The sequence below is a fragment of the Macrotis lagotis genome, chromosome 1 (genome assembly GCF_037893015.1).
Source record: "Macrotis lagotis isolate mMagLag1 chromosome 1, bilby.v1.9.chrom.fasta, whole genome shotgun sequence".
NCBI classification, from domain to species: Eukaryota; Metazoa; Chordata; class Mammalia; order Peramelemorphia; family Peramelidae; genus Macrotis; species Macrotis lagotis.
This window is the reverse complement of record NC_133658.1, coordinates 722,001,266-722,020,765: the sequence shown is the minus strand read 5'-3', so window position 1 is coordinate 722,020,765 and position 19,500 is coordinate 722,001,266. Positions and strand designations below refer to the sequence as shown.

The following is a 19,500-nucleotide window of genomic DNA, read 5'->3' as shown; positions in this document are numbered from 1 at the left end:
TTCTAATTAAATATTTTGCTGAAATTTTCCCTTAAATGAATCAGCTTTCACTTTTAACAAACTTCTTCAAGATACATAATAGTTAATTCCTTCTCATAAAGTATTTAAATATTGTGTAGAAATTACTGAAAGACCTCAGAATACACAGTAAAATGTATTTTCAGTGAATTGTTCAAGGAATCATCAGCAACACTTCATTTTTTGAAAAAGTTTAACAAAGGAGTTTTATTCCAAGGTTAATCTTCTCAGATTTAAAAAATGTTAATCCTGGAGAAATGCCCAGTCACAATCATTGATTTCCTGGAGGAGAATATTATTAGAACCTAAATTGATGTGGGATTATTTAGCTCAGCCTTTTAAACTTTCAATCTCATGTAATGGGGAATTATTAGCTAAAACAAGGAATTTCAAAGCACTGTACTATGAAATTTTTGTGAACAACAAAGAATGGTTATTTTAAATGTTGTATTTTCTATATCCTTTACACATAATAATCACTCGCCAATTATTTGTTGATTGATTGATTTCTATGTTTGTTTATCTCAACATACTTTATAGTTCATAATTATAAATATCAATATAGAAATTGTTCATGGACACTAAAACAACCAGTTGTAAAGTTTTTAGAAACCAGCTAGTGGATTTGTTTGTTCATTTTGTTATAGGGGTATAGGAGTGACTGCTATACTAACAATTTATTAACTCTTTTTTTTAATTAGGACAGCTGATTTTTAGCCAGATCACCTGAATTTAATGGTTAGACATTCCATAAGTGTTATATTTGAATTTATATTGATTATTTTATAACCCAAGATATTGACTCTATAAACCTTATGATTCCTTCAGAATAGGAATCTACAGATTTTGTCCTTATGTCAAAACTCTCCTCTTTCTGTTTTATGTTGCTACTTCCAATTATTCCATTTTGCCTGTTTGTACCCATACTCTATTTAACATTATTTTTCCTGGACCTTCTCACTAACTGTGTTATCCCTTCTGTTTCCTTCTGCTTTCCTCTCCTTTCTATTCAACAGTGTTTCCTTCCACAGAGTCCACTCATGTTTAAAGATCAGATGCAACAGGATGTTATAATGGTGCTGAAATTTCCATCAAATTCTCCAGTCACACATGTGGCAGCCAATACTCTTCCACACCTTACCATTCCTGCAGTGGTAACTGTGACTTGCAGCAGACTTTTTGCAGTAAATAGATGGCACAACACAGTAGGTATGTGCTCAGAAGTAAGTGATTCATTAAATATTTCTTCAGTTGCAACAACTGTTAAGAGAAAAAAGTACTTCAAGGGAATTACCTAAAAGACCGGATTAGGGGCGGTTAGGTGGCACAGTGGCACAGAGCATCAGCCCTGGAGTCAGGAATACCTGAGTTCAAATCCGGCCTCAGACACTTAATAATTACCTAGCTGTGTGGCCTTGGGCAAGCCGCTTAACCCCATTGCCTTGCAAAAACTTAAAAAAAAAAAAAAGACTGGATTATCTGAAATCTCTCAAGTGTTAGGTTTATACAAGCACAGATAAAATGAAATAGATGATTGAAGCAATTTTTAAAATAATTCAGAAACCTACAAACATTTTGGCCCTGGTTTTAGAAACGTTGAATTTATATAAATATGTTTTTATATTTGTCTCAGTTTTCCTCTTCACTTTGATATTTGTAAATGTAGTCTAAGTTGTTTGGTGGTTTTTTGCAATTGTCTTTGTGAAGTCTTTTTTTAAATTTCATCTACTGCATGACATATATTTATTTACCTTTATATGGCCAAGGCAGAACTGGATATGGCCAATTTGATGAGCCAACTTCACTAATGTTTATTAAAATGACCCTTTACGAGTTCCAGCCAGGGATGAATTAGATAGACCATGTTAAATTGATAGAACTGAATTTTTCTAATGTCCATAGCTTATAATTTAGAACTGGACCACTATCTTTTATAGCTTGTCTCATGAAAATTCTTTAAAATGTTTCTTTGGTTGATATTGTTATACTCACATTTAATGAGCAAAGCTCCTTTCATTCATTTTGAAATATATAGCAAGAATGTCTCCAAAAAGTTAAGACTGTTTTTTAACCACATTAGTGCACAGGAAACTTTAAAGAAGCTAAAAAATTAACCTTTCAGATTATGATTTTAGCTAAGCCAAAGCCTGATCTACTTCAGAGTCTGCACCCCTTTCTTTTCACCTGGTTTCACCTGGAATTGAGTCAATGAATAGTCAGTCAACTAGAATTTATTAAGTACTTTTTATGTGTTAGACACTGTGCTAAGCACCAGATATACAACAAAAAGCAAAAATCACAACCCCTACATTCAAGGTGCTCATTTTTTAGTGGTAAAGAAAACATTGAAATAAAAAGAGGATAAATAGCCATTTTTCCCATTTAGAAACAGAAATAGAAATTAAAGTGTAAAGTTACACAGCTTGGAGATAATTTGCATAAAGGATTTTGCGAACAGAATCCCATTTGTCAGCTGTTGCTATCGTTATTGTTCCTCAGTTATTTGTTGTGTCCAACTCTTCTTATTGTCATAGTACACTGGTTATTAAATTCTCTCTTGATTTGTCATTGACTCAGTATATACTTTGGAATGTCATTTTAAATTTTCTGTTCATTAGTTTGTTAATCCACAAAATGAAGAGACTTTTTTATGTTACCATAAAAGGAATGATAAAAACTTTAAACCTCTTAGTCCCTGAAAGTATGAAAGAAATGACAGAAGTATGAAAGATGCTCTTGGAATGCCTAACCAGAATAATCTAACCTAGGCATCCTAGTCAAGGGAGCACCAGCCCCTGGTTGTAGAGTTCTGGTTTCATTATTAAAAGGCATTAAATTTAGGTTCAATGTATGCCCTCCTTCCAGATTCTTATGGATAAAATTATATTTTTTTAGTTTTTTTTTTAATTGTTAGGCAGTGGGGTTAAGCGACTTGCCCAAGGCCAAACAGCTAGGTAATTATTAAGTGTCTGAGGTCAGATTTGAACTCAGGGCAGGTGCTCTATCCACTGCGCCACCTAGCCACCCCTGATAAAATTATATTTTAATGAATAAATGGGAGAAGAGTTTAAATCACTATTCCAATTCACTATTGTTATAATCAACATAAGAAACTTCATCTGAGCCACTACTATTAACCAGAAGGAGTACAACCAGGAGGACCTTGGTTCAGTTGCTTCTCTGACACATACTGGCTATGTGACTAACCAAATTACTTCCTCTCTTAATGCTCTGAACATCTCTCTAAGACTATAAGTTGTTGAAAAGATATCATCCTACATTGGTTAAAGAAATCTTCTCATTCAAGAGTTACCAATCAAGTGAAATCCTAGGTCTACTTTACTATTCCTACACTCTAATCAATCTCACTGTCAAGTTTTTGGAATTCGAGCAACTCTAAAAAAATAGAATGTTTTACTATGAGAAGAATGAGAAGGGTATTGAGACTTTCTGTATATCCCAAGTAAATTGATTGAAACCTCAGATTCTTTCAGCTAAATTATTCAAATGGTTGAGCCAAAATTATAAATATTTTAATTTTCTATATTATTTAACATATGCAGTCACACTTCTTTAAAGCATGTAACCATGTATTTTTCACTACATTTGTATGAAAATTATAACTAGAATTTGTGTTAAAAAATGTTTGTTAAACTAATGATAACCTTGAGTTATCTATAAAAAACAATACAGTGTACTACCCAAGTGATATAATACATAAAATACTTTGGAAAGCACTACATAAATCTTATTACTATTATCCTTAGAAGTAGTAAAATAATTTTGTCCAAAGAGGTTATATATGTTTGTTATATAAAGGTGTAGAGTATATACAAACAGATCATAATCTTAAGAGACTATTATTGGGTAAAAATCATTTTTACATAATAGTTTATAATAATATCATTAATTCTTTTATCTTTAGGTCTCAGAGGAGCCCCAGGATACTCCTTGGATCAAGCCCATCATCTTCCCATTGAAATGGACCCTTTGATTGGTATGTAAAAGATATGGCAAAGGTTTAAAACCATTTCCAAGGACATTTAATCTTCATCTTTTTGGTATGTTCATATTTTGCAAAGAATTAAATAATAATTTATAATAATAAAATTGAAATTGCAACTCTTACTTTATATCTGTACAAAATTGATTCTCATCTATAAAATGGAGCAGTGAGATGAATGACTTCTAAAGGCCCTTCTAGTTCTAAATCTGTTCTCTATTATCCTTCATTTTAAGATCTAGAATCTGGATGACTAGAAGATGCCCTAAACTAGATGTTGCCCTAAATAAAAATAGAGAAGTTAGGAAGAAAGAAAGGTTTGGTAGAGAGATTTGGAGGTAAGGAGCTCCTTTCCTAACATTTTGAGATTGAGATGTCTGTAGACTTCCAGAAGTGGCTATCCAGCATGAGCTGGTAATAGATAACTTGAGTTCAAGAGAGAAATTAAAGTTGGAGAGAGATTTGGAAGTCATCAGGTCAGAGATCATACTTGAGTCCTTGGGAGTTTTTGAAGTCTCTAGAAAGAATGTGGAGATAAAGAGGAGAAGGCCCAGGACAGAGACCCTTGGCAAACATTCATACTAAGATGTATGATGATCAATGAAGGAAAGGACCCAAAAAAAGTAGGAAAAGACATGAAAGCTGAGGGAGAAGAAAGAGTCCAGCAGGTCAATAATATAAAAAGCTGTTAAGAGATCAAGAGAGATAAGATCCAGAAAAGACTGGAATATAGCCATTGGAATCATTTGTAATTTTTAAGAAAGCGACTTCATTAAAAAAGGTAAGATGTAAAGCCATATTTCAGGGAATTAGACAATTGAGAGGTGAGGAAGTGGAAGTTGTAAATCTAAAGGACTTTTTAAAAAATAAGTTTGACTGAACAGGAGAGATACAGGTTACCTTGTCTTAAAAATGCTCAATGTGGTGAAGAATTAAAATGAAGATAACAACAAAGGTTTCCATGTTAGATATTGTCTCTATAACTCTAGTATATATTGTTATTCCAGTATAAATTGATTTGAGTTGTGGGGAAGAGAGAATAAGTTGTTTCATTTTATCTTTCCTTCATTTAAAGAGCTTTGTTTCTAATGAAGAAGTTCCTTCTAAATCAGCAAAAGCTCTACAGTTCATTGTCTTAGGTGCCTGAATCATTGTCTAGGATCACAACTAGCATGGGTCAACCCCAGGAAGGATATGAACCTAGGCCATCCTGACTACTAGCTCTACTCCATATTTCTCTCCTATAAATTGAATAGAGGGTTTTTAATAATAATATTTTTAAAAGTTGATCTCATTTTTTAAGCATTTTAAAGCAATTTGAGGAAAACCCTGAAAATTATGTGAATTATATACATTCTGATACTTGTATAGTACACTTAGCAAGTATCATTTCAGGCCTTTATGTAACAAAATGGCATTACTGGTCCACCATTAATAAAGAATGCACTTTGAATTATTTTACTAGTAGTTATGATGGATTTGTGTTAACATTTTCTCCCTGGACCCAGATATCTTGTACTTGCAAGACAGTATCAAGGGGGTCAGTATGTGGTCATTGAACTAATGTGACCCACATAAAGACATAAGTGACCCACAAAGTATAGTTGTTCTTTAACACTGCATAGACAATACCCACTTGCATCAATATGCATGTTGCCTAGAGGACAGGAGGTTGAAAGAGAAAGTGCATAGGAGGCAGAAAGCCTAAATTATAGTCCCGTCTTTGCCACTTCCTAGCTGAGTGAACTGAGGGACGGTATTTAATCGCAGTGAATCTCTGTTCTCTACAACCTACAGTAGTAATACTAATATTATTTGCCCTAATCTGCTTCACTGACTATTGGTACTGAAAATCAAATGAGATGCTTTATGTGAACTATGAAACATATCTAAATGTAAATCATCATCATTATTATTATTATTATTATTATTATTATTATTATTATTATTATTGTCTCATTATTAGATATGGTCTTTAAGTCTTAAAATGAGATAGGATGTAAGCATTACTTGATACCTTTTCACCAAATCATACTCAAATTCATTCGTTTAGGTCCAAAGATATTTCAAGATACACTGGTATAGTTTGAGATCTAGAAGTCATTGCCATTGTGACCATCAAACAATCATAGTAGAATGTGTGATAGCAAAATTAAAATTTCCACTAAATATCAATTATTCAGGGATGAATTATTTTCTAGTGTTGTCTATCCTTGGATTATTTCACTATTTATCATTTTTAATAGCTATTTTTAAAGTTGCATTATCTGAAAGGGGCATTTAGTTTTGAATGAGTCCTAAGGCAGAATAGTTAACTTAAACATGTGCACATGAAAGGCACTCTTTTCTGTTTAAAGATTCAGCACACTGGTATAGCACAGAACAATGTAAAGACAGACTGCCTTCTGTGGGATGCGGGGGAGGGAAGTGAAATGGGGGGGATTGTAAAATTCAAAAAAAAAAATTTTTTAATACCCTGAAAGAGAAGAGAAGTACAAGGGGACAGACAAGCAAAGAGACAGGCACTAGGGAAATCATACTTTGTCTGGGCTCCTGGGTTTATTCAGATTTAATCCCAATGCTGTTCACTAATGCTCTCTATTCTTTATCTCCTATTTCTCCCCATTCCTTTTTATTTTTTACATTTCTCACACAAACCCATTCTGGAAAGACCTTCTGTTGGTTGATAATCAAGATTTTTAAAACTGCTGACCTAAAGCTCTCTGTTGGTTTACCTAGAAAACAATTTTTTTGTACAAATCTATCATTTCAAATAAATGTCAAATGAAGTCAGAAAATAACATTCTGGGATATTTAAACCAATTTTCATTACACAAATATCAGATACAGCATTTACTGAATACCAATTATCTCAATGGTTTTAATTTTTTATTGAATATTTTATTATTATGTTAAAGATATTTCATTATATTATTTTATTTTATATAAATTTTTGAGCTATAGAAGAGATAGTCAACTTATTGTATTTTAAACATATTTTCCCTAATTTGTCATATCTTTTTGAATACTTAAATTCCTCGAGTATGTTTTAAGCCATGTGAAGTAGTTTCATAATAATTGCCACGACCAGGAAAAGTATATTTTCCTTGAAGAGAAATCTCAAAGCAATTTTACATATCTAACAGTATCAGTATTTTTAAATGCAATAAATTCATAGTTCATTAAAATTTAAACATTGACATTTTCTTCCAAAATTTCATAATAGAATTATAGGAATAATTTACTTATAAACTTTATTTGCATTTATTTACAGCAAATAACTCTGGTGTGAACAAACGGCAGATCACAGACCTTGTGGATCAAAGCATACAAATCAATGCACATTGTTTTGTTGTCACAGCAGATAATCGTTACATTCTTATTTGTGGATTCTGGGATAAGAGTTTTAGAGTTTATTCTACAGAAACAGGTAAAGTCCTAAATAATCTAACTCCTGCCTACCTTTCAATTAGTAAGCATTTATTGAGCATCTACTATGTGCCACACTCTAAAAATTAGCCCTTGTCCTCAAGGAGCTTACACTCTAATGGGGGAGACAATTTGCAAACAAATATGTACAGAGCAAGCTATTTATAGGATAAATAGGAGATAATTTAACAGAGGGGATGCACTGGAATCAAGAGGGATTGGTGAAGGCTCCTAGTAAAAGAAGGATTTTCATTGGAACTTGAAAGAAAGCCAAGGAGGTCAATAGTCATAGTGAAGGAGGGAGAGCATTCCATGCATGGAAGACAACCAAAATAATGCCCAGAGCTGAGAAATTAAGTGTCTTGTTTGTGAAACAGCTATGAGGCCATTGTCACTTAGATTGAAGAGTATGTGGCAGTCACCAGGTGCAAGAAGACTGGCAAAATAGGGAGGAGCCTAGTATGAAGAGCTTGGAAAGCCAAACAGAGCATTTTGACTTTAAAATAGGTAGTCACTGGAGTTTATGAGTAGGGCCCTGTGTTTTAGGAAAATCACATTAATGGCTGAATGGATGATAGACTAGAGTGAGGAAACTCTTGAAGCAGGTAAACACACCAGCAAGTTATTGCCATGATCCAGTATAAGATGATAAGGACTTGCACCAGAGTGTTAGCACTGTCAGAGTAGAGAAGGGGGCATATTCAAGAAATGTTGTAAAGATAAAAGAGACTAGTCTTGGCAACAGCTTAGATTTGGGGAGAGGGAGGAAAGATAGTGAGTAATCCACAGTGACTCCTAGGTTGTGATCCTGAGGATAATGTAGCCTCTAAAATGTAGGAAAGGGAGAAGGGTTTTGAGTGAAAATGTGTTCTGTTTTGGACACAGTGAGTTTAAGGTATCAAAAGATATTTCAAAGGCAGTTGACAATGCAAGATTTGGAGGTCAGGATAGCAACTGGGGCAGGAAAGGCAGGTTTGAGGAACATCAGCATGGAGGTAGTAATTATATCCATTGAAACTGATGAACTCCCCAAGTGAAGTAGAATAAAGGGAGAAGAGAAGAGGACCCAAGACAGAATCCCCAGAAATACCTACAATTATTGGGCCTGATCTGGAGGATTCAACAAAGGAGACAGAGCAGTAGTAGTCAGATAGGTAGGAGAAGAACTAAAAGAGAATGGTGTCCTAAAAACCTAGAGAGAAGAAAGTATCAAGGAAGAGGAAACAGTCAAGTGTCAGCAGCTGCAGAGAAATCAAGGAGAATGAGGTTTGAGGAAAAAGTCATTGCATTTAGCAACTGAGAGATCATTGGTAACTTACCTGGCTTATTGCACATTACTTCATTCAGTTTGACCAGTTTGCTGTTCACCATGCATGACATGCCATCTCCTGTCTCTGTTTATTTTCATAAGCTGTTTCCCATACTCCAGGCTTTCTTTCACCTCCATCTCATAGAATTTCCAGATTTTTTCAAAAAGCGGGTCAAGGACCAGCTCCTGTAGAAGGCCTGTCCTAATTCCCTAGTTGTTAGTATCCTCCCCCCACCAAGTTAATTTGTATCTACTCTGTATATATTTTGCATTTGCTTTTCAGTGTACACATTATGTACCACCAATAGAACATAAATACCTTTAGGGCAGAGATTGCCTTGTTTGTTGTCTTTGTATCTGCCTAACGTGTGTGTGTGTGTGTGTGTGTGTGTGTGTGTGTGTGTGTGTGTAAAACAAAGAACAAATTAACACAATTTTTGACAAAATTCAAAATATAATAAATAAGTACAGTTTTTTGTAATATAAGTCTATTAATGAGAAGAATGGAATTGGGGGGCAGTTAACATATTGTTTAATTGGGGTTCAGATTTAGAGTTCTTTTTATTCAAAATTTATTGCAAATGTTGCTGATCTGTAAGAGTTTGCATATTTTTGTCTTTGAAAAAACAATTTCCCCAGAGAACTATTGCCAAATACTAATATCAATCCATGAGCCTAAAATTTTCATTGTTCATATTGCTCCCTTGGAAGGCATTTTCAGACTTCTATTAGGTTCTTCTCTTGATATTTGCCTGTTGGTGTGACATTATATTGCAAATTAATCCTTTCAATTGAGGGCTAGATGGAAGCTCCTCAATTTCCTAGTTAAATAGATTTTTGAAATATGGAAAATTCTTTCGCACTTGTATTGAGGTCTATAAAACACTGCTAGAACTGTAGTTTGAGCTCAGAAAATATATCTACTGAATATGAATGGGAATTGAGAAATTGCTTCTTGTCTTAACTTGTGACAACATGGGAAGCGTGTGTGTGTGTGTGTGTGTGTGTGTGTGTGTGTGTGTATATATGTAAAGTCAGTTGATATTATTTGTGATTAAAACACCATTAGCTGACTTGACTTTACTGCAGTATAGGTTTCACATATAAGCACCATTGCAATTTTTAGTGTGCCAGGCAATAATGTGAAGAGGCCCACATGATGTTTTCTATCATTACAAAACAGATTGACTGTTATTATTCAACAGCAGCAATGGGTAGTAAAAAATGAATGAACTTAGGTGTGTTCTAACAAAATTTTATTTATAGATGCTAAAATTTGAATTTCATATCATTTTCATGTATTACAAAATTACTCTTCTATAGGTTTTTTTAAACTTATAAAAATGTAAAAAATTATTCTTAGCTCATGAGCTCACAAAATAACAAGCAAAGCCCATTTGGTCCATGGACCATAGATTTTTTTGGTTGTTTTGGTTTTTGTGACTTGCCCAAGGGTCACACAGCTAAATTTGAATTCAGGTCCCCATGACTCCCATTCTGGTGCTCTGTCTACTGTGTGAACCATCATTTGTTAACTCTTGTCTTAGAGTCAGAGGACAAAATGGAAATAAATGGTCTCCTCCAGGGAAAAAAATAAAAGAAAATTTAAAAATCCCAGGAACATAATAAACAAAATCCAGAAATTTCAGGTGAAAGAAAAAATATAGCAAGCAGCCAAAAAGAAAGAATTCCAATATCAAGGAGATACAGTCAGGTTCTCACATGATTTAGCTGCCACCATTATAAAGAAGCAGAAAACTTGGAATAAGATAATCCAAGAGGCAAAGGATATAGGCATAGAGCCAAGAATAACTTACCCAGAAATACTGAGTGTAATACTAAAGGGGTATAAGTGGGCTTTTCATGAAATACAGGTCTTCCAAACATTTCTGATAAAAAAAAAAAAAGATCAGAGCTGCATAAAATTTTTGAGGTTCAGGAGTTAAGAGAAACAAAAAGGTAAACACAAATGAACAATCATAAGGGCTAAACAAGGATAAACTAAACTACTTGCATTCTAAGATGGGGCTTATAATATGTCTCCTCTAAGCCCTAACATCATCAGGGGTTAAAGAAGGAAGGAATCTATGTAAACATGGCCTAGGAAAAGAATGGAAAGAGGAATGCACTAGTCGGGGAAGAACATGAAAGATTAGGCAAAATTATATAACAGAACCAGGGTGTTCAAGGAGTGGGAGGAGTAATTAATATCTAAACCTTACTCGTATCTGAACTGGTCAGAGGTGAAAAGAACACGTACATAGTCAAAGACAGAATTGGTAGTGATATATTTGACTCAAAAAGGAAAAAGAAGGGAAAGGGGGAGCATCAGGAAGGAAGGATTTATTGAGTCCTTATTATGTATCAGATATCGTACTAAATGCTTTAAAAATATTACTTCATTTGGGCCTTACAATAATCCTAAGAAGTAGGTGCTATTTATTTTATTTTTATTTACAGATGAGATAACTGAGACAGACAAAAGCTACATGACTTGATCAAGGTCACAAAGCTAGTGCCATGTCTGAGGCCATATTTGACCTCTGGTTTCCTGACTCCAGATCCACACTCATTGTACTATGACACCATCTAGCTGCCTAGAGAGAAAGTAGAATGAGAAGAAATTGGTCCAAAGCAAAATAAATTCTAAATAAGATGTACCAGTAAATGTAGTTCTTTTTGAGATGACAAAGAATAAGGGTCAACTAGGTGGCGCAGTGGATAGAACACTGGCCCTGGAGTCAGGAGTACCTGAGTTCAAATCTGGTCTCAGACACTTAATTACCTAGCTTTGTGGCCTTGGGCAAGACACTTAACCCCGTTGCTTTGGGGGAAAAAGATAACAAAGAATAGAAATCTGAGATTATCATCAATTGAGCAATGATTGAACAAATTATGAGCTATGAATGTTATGGAATATTATTGTTTTATAAGAAATGATAAAGGGGGTGGTTCCAGGGAAATTTGAGTAGATTTTTATGAACTGATGCAACTGGAAGGTCCACAGCAGTCCCCAGGCTCAATCATGTTGGCCATTCCATTTGTTGGTTTGGGAGGTGGTGGTTGTGTTGTGACTGTTGCACTCAAAGCTCTTTGCATTGTACTCATAAATGTTTATTGAATTCTCTGTGTGGCCCCTAATGGGTTTTTGTTGAGGTATGTGGCCCAGAATAGTTAAAAGGTTGGATGTCCTGATTTATACAGTGTCAAAGATATGGTAAAGACAAATAACTTTCAAAGAATCCAGAGGATGAATGAAACCTTTTTGGGTGTGGGGGAGGTGGAAAGGAGTACATTTCCCAGTGTAGAAGTTTGTTTTGCTTGACTATACATACATGTTTATTCCAAAAGCTTTACTTTTCTATTGAGGTTTTGGGTAGACTGTTCTTAATTGAGAAAAATATATAATTTATTTTAGGAAAGATACAGTTGTAGATTACTTGCTAAATTAAGATAGAGGGAGAGAGAAAACTTTATAAAAATGAATACTGGGGGGCGGCTAGGTGGCACAATGGATAAAGCACCTGCCCTGAAGTCAGGAGTACCTGGATTCAAATCTGGTCTCAGACACTTAATAATTACCTAGCCGTGTAGCCTCGGGCAAGCCACTTAACCCCATTGCCTTGCAAAAACCTAAAAAAAAAAATGAATACTGAAAACTTATCTTTCCATATAATTAGAAAATTAACCAATTTTTTAAAAAAGGGAAAAGAAAAAAAAGAAAATATAAAGTTGAATGCTAATTATGTTTTTCCCAATAATCAACCCTGTTCTGAGCACTGATTAAGGAATTCAAAATTCCCGTACTAAGTCCTAGTCCATCTTCTCCAAATAGATTTAATGAACCATAGAACTCCGAGTCCCAAACTTCAGAAAGAAAAGTTCTCATATTATTTTTTACTTTAACATTTTAACATCCTAGTTCCTGAAATCTGGGAATTGACACACTACTCTCACTTTTCAGAAATAATCTAATATCCCTATCTAGAGTTGGGTGAATAGATAGATCGATAGATATCTAGTCTTCTTTACCATAATGGAATCAACATATGCAGAATTTTATTTTTTAAAAGTATTGAATACAAATGAACTTCTTATGTTTTGATTTTAGGGAAATTAACTCAGATTGTATTTGGCCATTGGGATGTTGTCACTTGCCTGGCCAGATCTGAATCCTACATAGGAGGAGATTGCTATATTGTGTCTGGATCTCGAGATGCTACCCTCCTGCTCTGGTACTGGAGTGGAAGACATCATATCATAGGAGATAACCCCAATAGCAGTAAGTACTTATCTGTAAATTGTCTTATAAGAGAATTAATCAATTTTCTTGATTTTTCAACTAAGCTATTGTATTCATTTTAATATTTACATTATTTTGAAAATTGAAAATTACTCCTAGTTGAATCTAATAAATTTCTAAGTAATTCTTAATAAAAAAAATTTTAATATTTTATTTAATATTTATTCTCATTTTGTACAAATAATGTTTTTATACATTAATAAAATATTCTTATTTAAGAGTAAATGAAATACCCCCTCCCCCATAAATATAAACTTGCTTGAGGAATAAAGTAAAGGGGAGAGAAAAAAATTAAAATTAAAAAATATAATAGTAATAATTGTAGGTATGGCCAGGTGACACAATGGATGGAGCACCAGCCCTGGAGCCATGAGCACCCAAGCCCACATCCAGCCCTGTCCACCCAACAATCACCCAGCCGTATGACATGCAAGCAACCCGAACCACTGCCCTGCAAAAAAACAAAAAAAGAAGAAGAAAAAAGACCCAAAATAAAATAAAATAGTAATAATGGTAGGGGTGGCTGGGTGGCGGACAGAGCATTGGCCCTTGAGCCAGGAGTACCTGGGTCCAAATCTGGCCTCAGACACCCAATGATCACCCTGCTATGCGTCCCCAGGCAGGCCACCTAGCCCCATTTGCCCTGCACCCCCCCCAAAAAATAATGATAATAAAAAATGTGCTTGAGTCTTTGTTCCAACACTACCAGCTCTGTCACGGGTGGATCACATTCTTTATGATAAGTCCATCACAAAAGTTACATCCATATTTTTCCACCGTTGCCATTGCTGATCGCAACTCCCTCCTTTCGTATTTCTCCACTACTATGTACTACGTTTTCTCTCTCCTTTCACTCTGACTCTGCTGTAGGATAGCTGAGTGGCATAGCAGACAGATCCCCGGCTCTGGGGCCAAGAGGCCCCAAGCCCCCATACCACCCCTTAGGCCCAGCATCTACCTGGCCCTATGGTTCCGGACAGGCCTTCCAATCCCAGCCCCTTGCAAGAAGTAAAAAAGAAAATGTGTTATATCTGACCACTCTCCCCCCCCCATGGTCCATCCTCTCCTCCATCACTCATATCCCCCCCTTTCCCCTGTCCCCCTTCACTCCTTCTTACTCCAGATGTCTATACCCCATTGAGTATATATGCTGTTTCCTCTCCCAGCCACCTCTGATGAGAGCAAAGATTCCCTCATTCCCCCTTGCCTCTCCCCTTCCATATCATTGCAATAGCTCATTGTAATAAAGAAAAATCTTATATGAAATATCTTGGCCTATTCCCCCTCTCCTTTTTCATTCTCCCATTACATTTCCCTTTTATCTATTGACTCCATTTTTATACTGTATTTTATCTTCAAATTCAGCTTTCTCCTGTGCTTCAACTATAAAAGCTCCCTCTACCTGCTCTATTAACTGAGAAGGTTCATATGAGTATTATCAGTGTCATTTTTCTCTGCAGGAATACATGCTGTTCATCATCATTAAGTCCCTCATATTTTCCCCTTCTCCAATCTCTATGCTTCACCTGAGTCCTGTATCTGAAGATCAAACCTTCTATTCAGCTCTGGCCATTCCAACAGGAACATTTGAAATTCCCCTGGTTCATTGAAAGTCCATCTTTTTCCCTGGAAGAGGACATTCAGCCTTGCTGGGTAGTTCATTCTTGGCTGCATTCTAAGCTCTTTTGCCTTCCGGTATATTGTATTCCAAGCCCTACGAGCTTCCAGTGTAGTTGCTGCTAAGTCCTGTGTGATCCTGACTGCAGCTTCACAATATTTGAACTGTGTCCTTCTGGCTGACTGTAATATTTTCTCTTTGACTTGAGAGTTCTGGAATTTGTTTATAATATTCCTAGGGGTTGGTTTTTTGGGATCTCTTTCTCGAGGGGATCAGTGGATTCTCTCCATTTCTATTTTGCCCTCTGCTTCTAGAATATGAGGGCAATTTTCCTGTAGTAAGTCTGAAAATGATGTCAAGGCTCTTTTCCTGATCATGGCTTTCAGGTATTCCAATAATTTTTAAATTATCTTTTCTAAGTCTGTTTCCATATCAGTTGTTTTTTCAATGAGATGTTTCACATTTTCTTCTAATTTTTCATTCTTTTGGTTTTGAAGTATTGAGTCCTGATTTTTTGTAAATTCATCAATCTCCCTGAGTTCTATTCTTTGTCTGAAGGATTTGTTTTCCTCAGAGAGCTTTCTTATCTCTTTTTCCACCTGGCCAATTTCGCTTTATAAAGCATTCTTCTCCTCAATAACTTTTTTTTTTGCAAGGCAAATGGGGTTAAGTGGCTTTCCCAAGGCCACACAGCTAGGTAATTATTAAGTGTCTGAGACTGAATTTGAACCCAGGTACTCCTGACTCCAAGGCCAGTGCTTTATCTACTATGCCACCTAGCCGCCCCTCCTCAATAACTTTTTGAACTGTTTTATCCATTTGACCTAAGCTGGTTTTTAGCATGCTATTTTCTTCAGCATTTTTTTGGATTTCCTTGACTAGGCTGCTGACTTCATTTTCATGTTTTTCCTGCATCTCTCTCATTTCTTTTCCCAGTTTTTCTTCTAACTCCCTCATTTGATTTTCAAAGTCTTTTTTGAGCTCTGTCATAGCCTGAGCCCAATTTCTGTTTTTCTTGGAGTCTTTAGATGCAGGAGCTTGTGCTTCCTCATCTTCAGAGTGAGTATTTTGATCCTTCTTGGGCTCATATGCAAAATATTTCTCAATGGTATTCCCTTGTTTCTCTGCTTGCTCATTTTCCCAGTCTGAGCGCCTGGTTTTGGGGTGCTTCTTGAGCTTTTGGGACACTCCCAAAAGGAGGGGGCCACTGCTGTTCTGTGTGGGAGCCTAGACTGCGATCAGGATCTGAATGTGGTCAGAGCCCCAGAGTCCTGTTCCAGAGCCAGAGGACAGAGCTGGGCAGTCTCTCTTCACTCCCCTCCCTCAGCTCAATGGGCTCATGCCCTGGGGGCTCCTGCTTACCAGCTCCACCTGCTTCTGTTTCCTGGAACTTGGCTGTGCTGGCCACTTTGCTCTCTGTGTGCTCTGAGGGCTGGGCTCCACGTGCTAGCTCTGGCAGAGGTCCCCCGCTGTTCCCCCACTTTGTGCCTGGTGTTCCCCGGGGCATAGCTCAGGAGACTCCCCCGCTGCTGTGAGCCCAGCTCCCAGCGCCCTGGGGCTACCTCCGGAGGCTGAAGTTCTTTCGCTCTGGCGGGCCACCCCTCTGGTGGGTCACCCCTCCAACCCCAGAGACCAGAGCCTTTCTGCTCTTTTCCAGGTTACCTTGAGTAGGAGAACTGCCTTACTGGGTCCCTCTGTGGGTTCTGTCTCTCAAAAATTTAGTTAAAGTCCTTAGCTTATGAGTTTTATGAGAGAGCGCCTAAGACACTATCCGTTCTTGTCCTTGTCACCATCTTGGCTCCACCCCTCTTAATAAAATTTCTTAACTAATTGGTCAAATTAATTTAAAACAGTTAATGATTTTATTATCAAACTACTATTTTTAGTCAATTTTCAGCTATTCAGGCAAATTAGAGTTGAAATAATGCATGCATTATTTAATATAAATAAGAAAGAGTATAGCCTCTATCAGATTGCTTGCCTCTCAGTAAGGGGAGAAGGGGAGAGAAAGAGGGGGAGAGAGTTCAGGATTCAAAATATTTAAAAACAAATTTTTAAAATTTTACATGTAAAAAACATTAATGATAAATAGCATTTGACTTTTGCCCTCCCTGGGTTGAGAACACAAGTTAAAAGATATTCTTTCCCAACTCCCCACTTAACTACAAAACACCAGTTTATTTGAATATTTGTGACACAATTCAGTGAATCATAAAAGAATACAAATGTGTACCTCTTGTTCAGCTGCTAGCCAAAATATTTGCATGAAGTGATCTGTCTGCATGGGTTGGCAATGGAGGAGAAGCACCACGTGAAAGTCCTTCTGGGATAGTTTGATTAAGCACAGTTGGCCTATATCAGACTTTAAAAGTAGATGAGATACACTTTCATAATTCCTGAAGAACTCCCCCTCATTTATGAAAAGCATATGGGATAGGCCTTTTAACAGTAATAGTGAAGAAAGAAAAGAAGAAAATACAGAAGAGAGACAGCAAAGATAGAGATGATGGGGAAAGATGCAACATAAAAATACTGTTGATTAGAATTTTTTTTAAGATGATTTCTAAGGTTCTATCTAAAGTTTATGAAAACAGTGCTTTATGTGTGTTTATATATAATACGCATGCACATGCATATCCAAGCATACACATACACATGTCTTAGTGCAGTTTTGGGACTGTGTGTGTGTGTGTGTGTGTGTGTGTGTGGAAACAGAAACAGACATGCAAATGTGAACACTTTGTCAAAATAAATTAAAAATGAGATGTGAGGGATGTGTATGCAAAGAATGAGAAAGGAGAATATGATATATTGGTTCCCTACCTAGAATTGTGAACCACAATGTTACTATTGATTTGTACTATGTAGAGCATAAAGATTATAAATGCTAACATCTTTTTTTCAAGACAGTGGGGTTAAGTGGCTTGCCCAAGGCCACACAGCTAAGTAATAATGTTAACATCTTAACAACTTTGTATGCTTTTTTTTAAAATCTTGTTTTTAAACAAGAATATTTCATAAAGAAAATTTAACCCTTCATTTAGGTAGACTTCCAAATGTAACATTTTATTACATAGGTAAGATCATTCTTGACTGGTTTATTACCTCAAATTATCTCTATACGTTGATTTTCAGAAGATTGCTTCATATAATAATAGTATTAAATTAAATTAGTATTAAATCTTGAAAAAAATTCTGTTAAGCAGCATTTCTCTATGTTACATCAAATACATGTGTGTATATTACTATATATATTACACATGGTATATACTATATATGTATATATTTTATTTGTGTTTGTATGTGTACAAGTTGGATATAGCTAATGACTAGGATTTATTAGTTTTTAAAAAAAACTAAAAGCATGGAATGTAGGTTAAATCCAATTAGGTAGTATCTTGGAATTAAGCTAAAAAAATGATGCCAATGATATTTCAGAAAAGGATTAGTTTCTTAAAAGCTGTCATCTGGTAGTAGAGATAAGATATTATGTATAATAGACTTCAAGGAGGTGAAGAATTCAGAGGAAAATGTCAGACTATAGTAATTATGTGGGTTAGGTACTTTGTTTTTATAATAATCTTTTAACCAAAAGATAGTTAATTATTGACTTTAGCTTCCATGTTGCCAATTAGCAAGAAAAGTTTAAAGAGATACTGTTTCCTTTAAAATTAGTAATATTCATAAAGACAAATTCCTAATAGAAGATAGGTAAATGACATTGTTATTTTAATTCATATATGTAAATATCTTAAAATGTAATTTAAAACATTCAGTATATTTACTAAAAGGTTCATTGTTTTAATGAGTCATTCTAATAGTGTTTCATTACATAAGCAGATCTATCTCTATGGCAGATCATTCAGATACTTCTTATAGCTGTCTATCATAGATTGTAGTTTCTGAAAACTCAAATTTCCTATTCAAATTTTGCAACTATTTACATACCTAAATCTGTCTCATCACACTGAAAGAGAACTCTCTACTGAACTTTAATATTATCATTATGTTTAGTTTAAGACTTTATTTTATGGTCTATTTGTGCTCTATAATGTAAGAAACCATTTCATAGAATAATCAAGATTAAACAAACAAATTTATAATTTAAGGAAAAATAGCCACTTAGAAAGCTGCTTTTCCTGCTGTGAAGCAAATTATCTGTTCATTTAAATATATATTGCCTGAATCATAAATTTTTACCATCTAAAAATCTGATAGTCACCAAATATTGAAAGAGCATACACAACATAAACATCATTCACCATTAGATCCATATTAAAGATTCTTTAAAATTTGGATTTCCATGAACAACCATTTTCACCATTAGAACAGTCAAATAAAACTAAAATATGGATTAACTTGAGATGATGGTTGTTCAAGTGTTTTAACTCTTCAATTTGCCTTTCTCATCCAACCACTGACTTGTTGTTTAGATGAGTTTTTCTGGTATAAATGCTCTTCGGCTATGAAGAGATGTATCAAAAGGAATTCTCCCTTTTTGTAAGGGAATATGACCTCTCAAGCAAAAGATAATATTCTAACAAACACCTCAGTGTTAGATCTATCTCTCCCTCTTTTCTGAAGATGTTCTCTTGAGCTCCCATCCCTATTGCCTCCTCTGAACTGCATTTCTACCTGGATTAGCAAAGTCCTTTAGTTAACAGAGTTTTATAGAGATAAAGTAAGTGTTTAAAGCAAAGAAATGGAAATAGCTTTCCTAGTGCCCAGAAAGAAAACTCAGGGGCTGGGGTGGGAGGGGTTGAGGAGACACTGGATTGACTCCTTGGAAAGCTGTGTGGTACTGACTAAAAACAGAGGAC

At 35.4% G+C, this 19,500-nt stretch overlaps 1 protein-coding gene across 7 annotated transcripts in view; it reads left to right on the top strand.

Moving 5' to 3' along the window:
* The window catches only part of NBEA (neurobeachin), a 796,125-nt gene that overhangs the window by 763,495 nt on the left and 13,130 nt on the right, over window positions 1-19,500 (top strand). For 5 of the 7 annotated variants that reach the window (XM_074216034.1, XM_074216036.1, XM_074216032.1 and 2 more), the window contains 4 exons: window positions 1,035-1,227; window positions 3,944-4,015; window positions 7,296-7,451; window positions 12,871-13,041. In XM_074216034.1, the coding sequence (XP_074072135.1) occupies window positions 1,035-1,227; window positions 3,944-4,015; window positions 7,296-7,451; window positions 12,871-13,041 (592 nt within the window). The remainder of the gene's footprint in view (window positions 1-1,034; window positions 1,228-3,943; window positions 4,016-7,295; window positions 7,452-12,870; window positions 13,042-19,500) is intronic. The other 2 variants (XM_074216037.1, XM_074216033.1) reach the window with 1 other exon arrangement.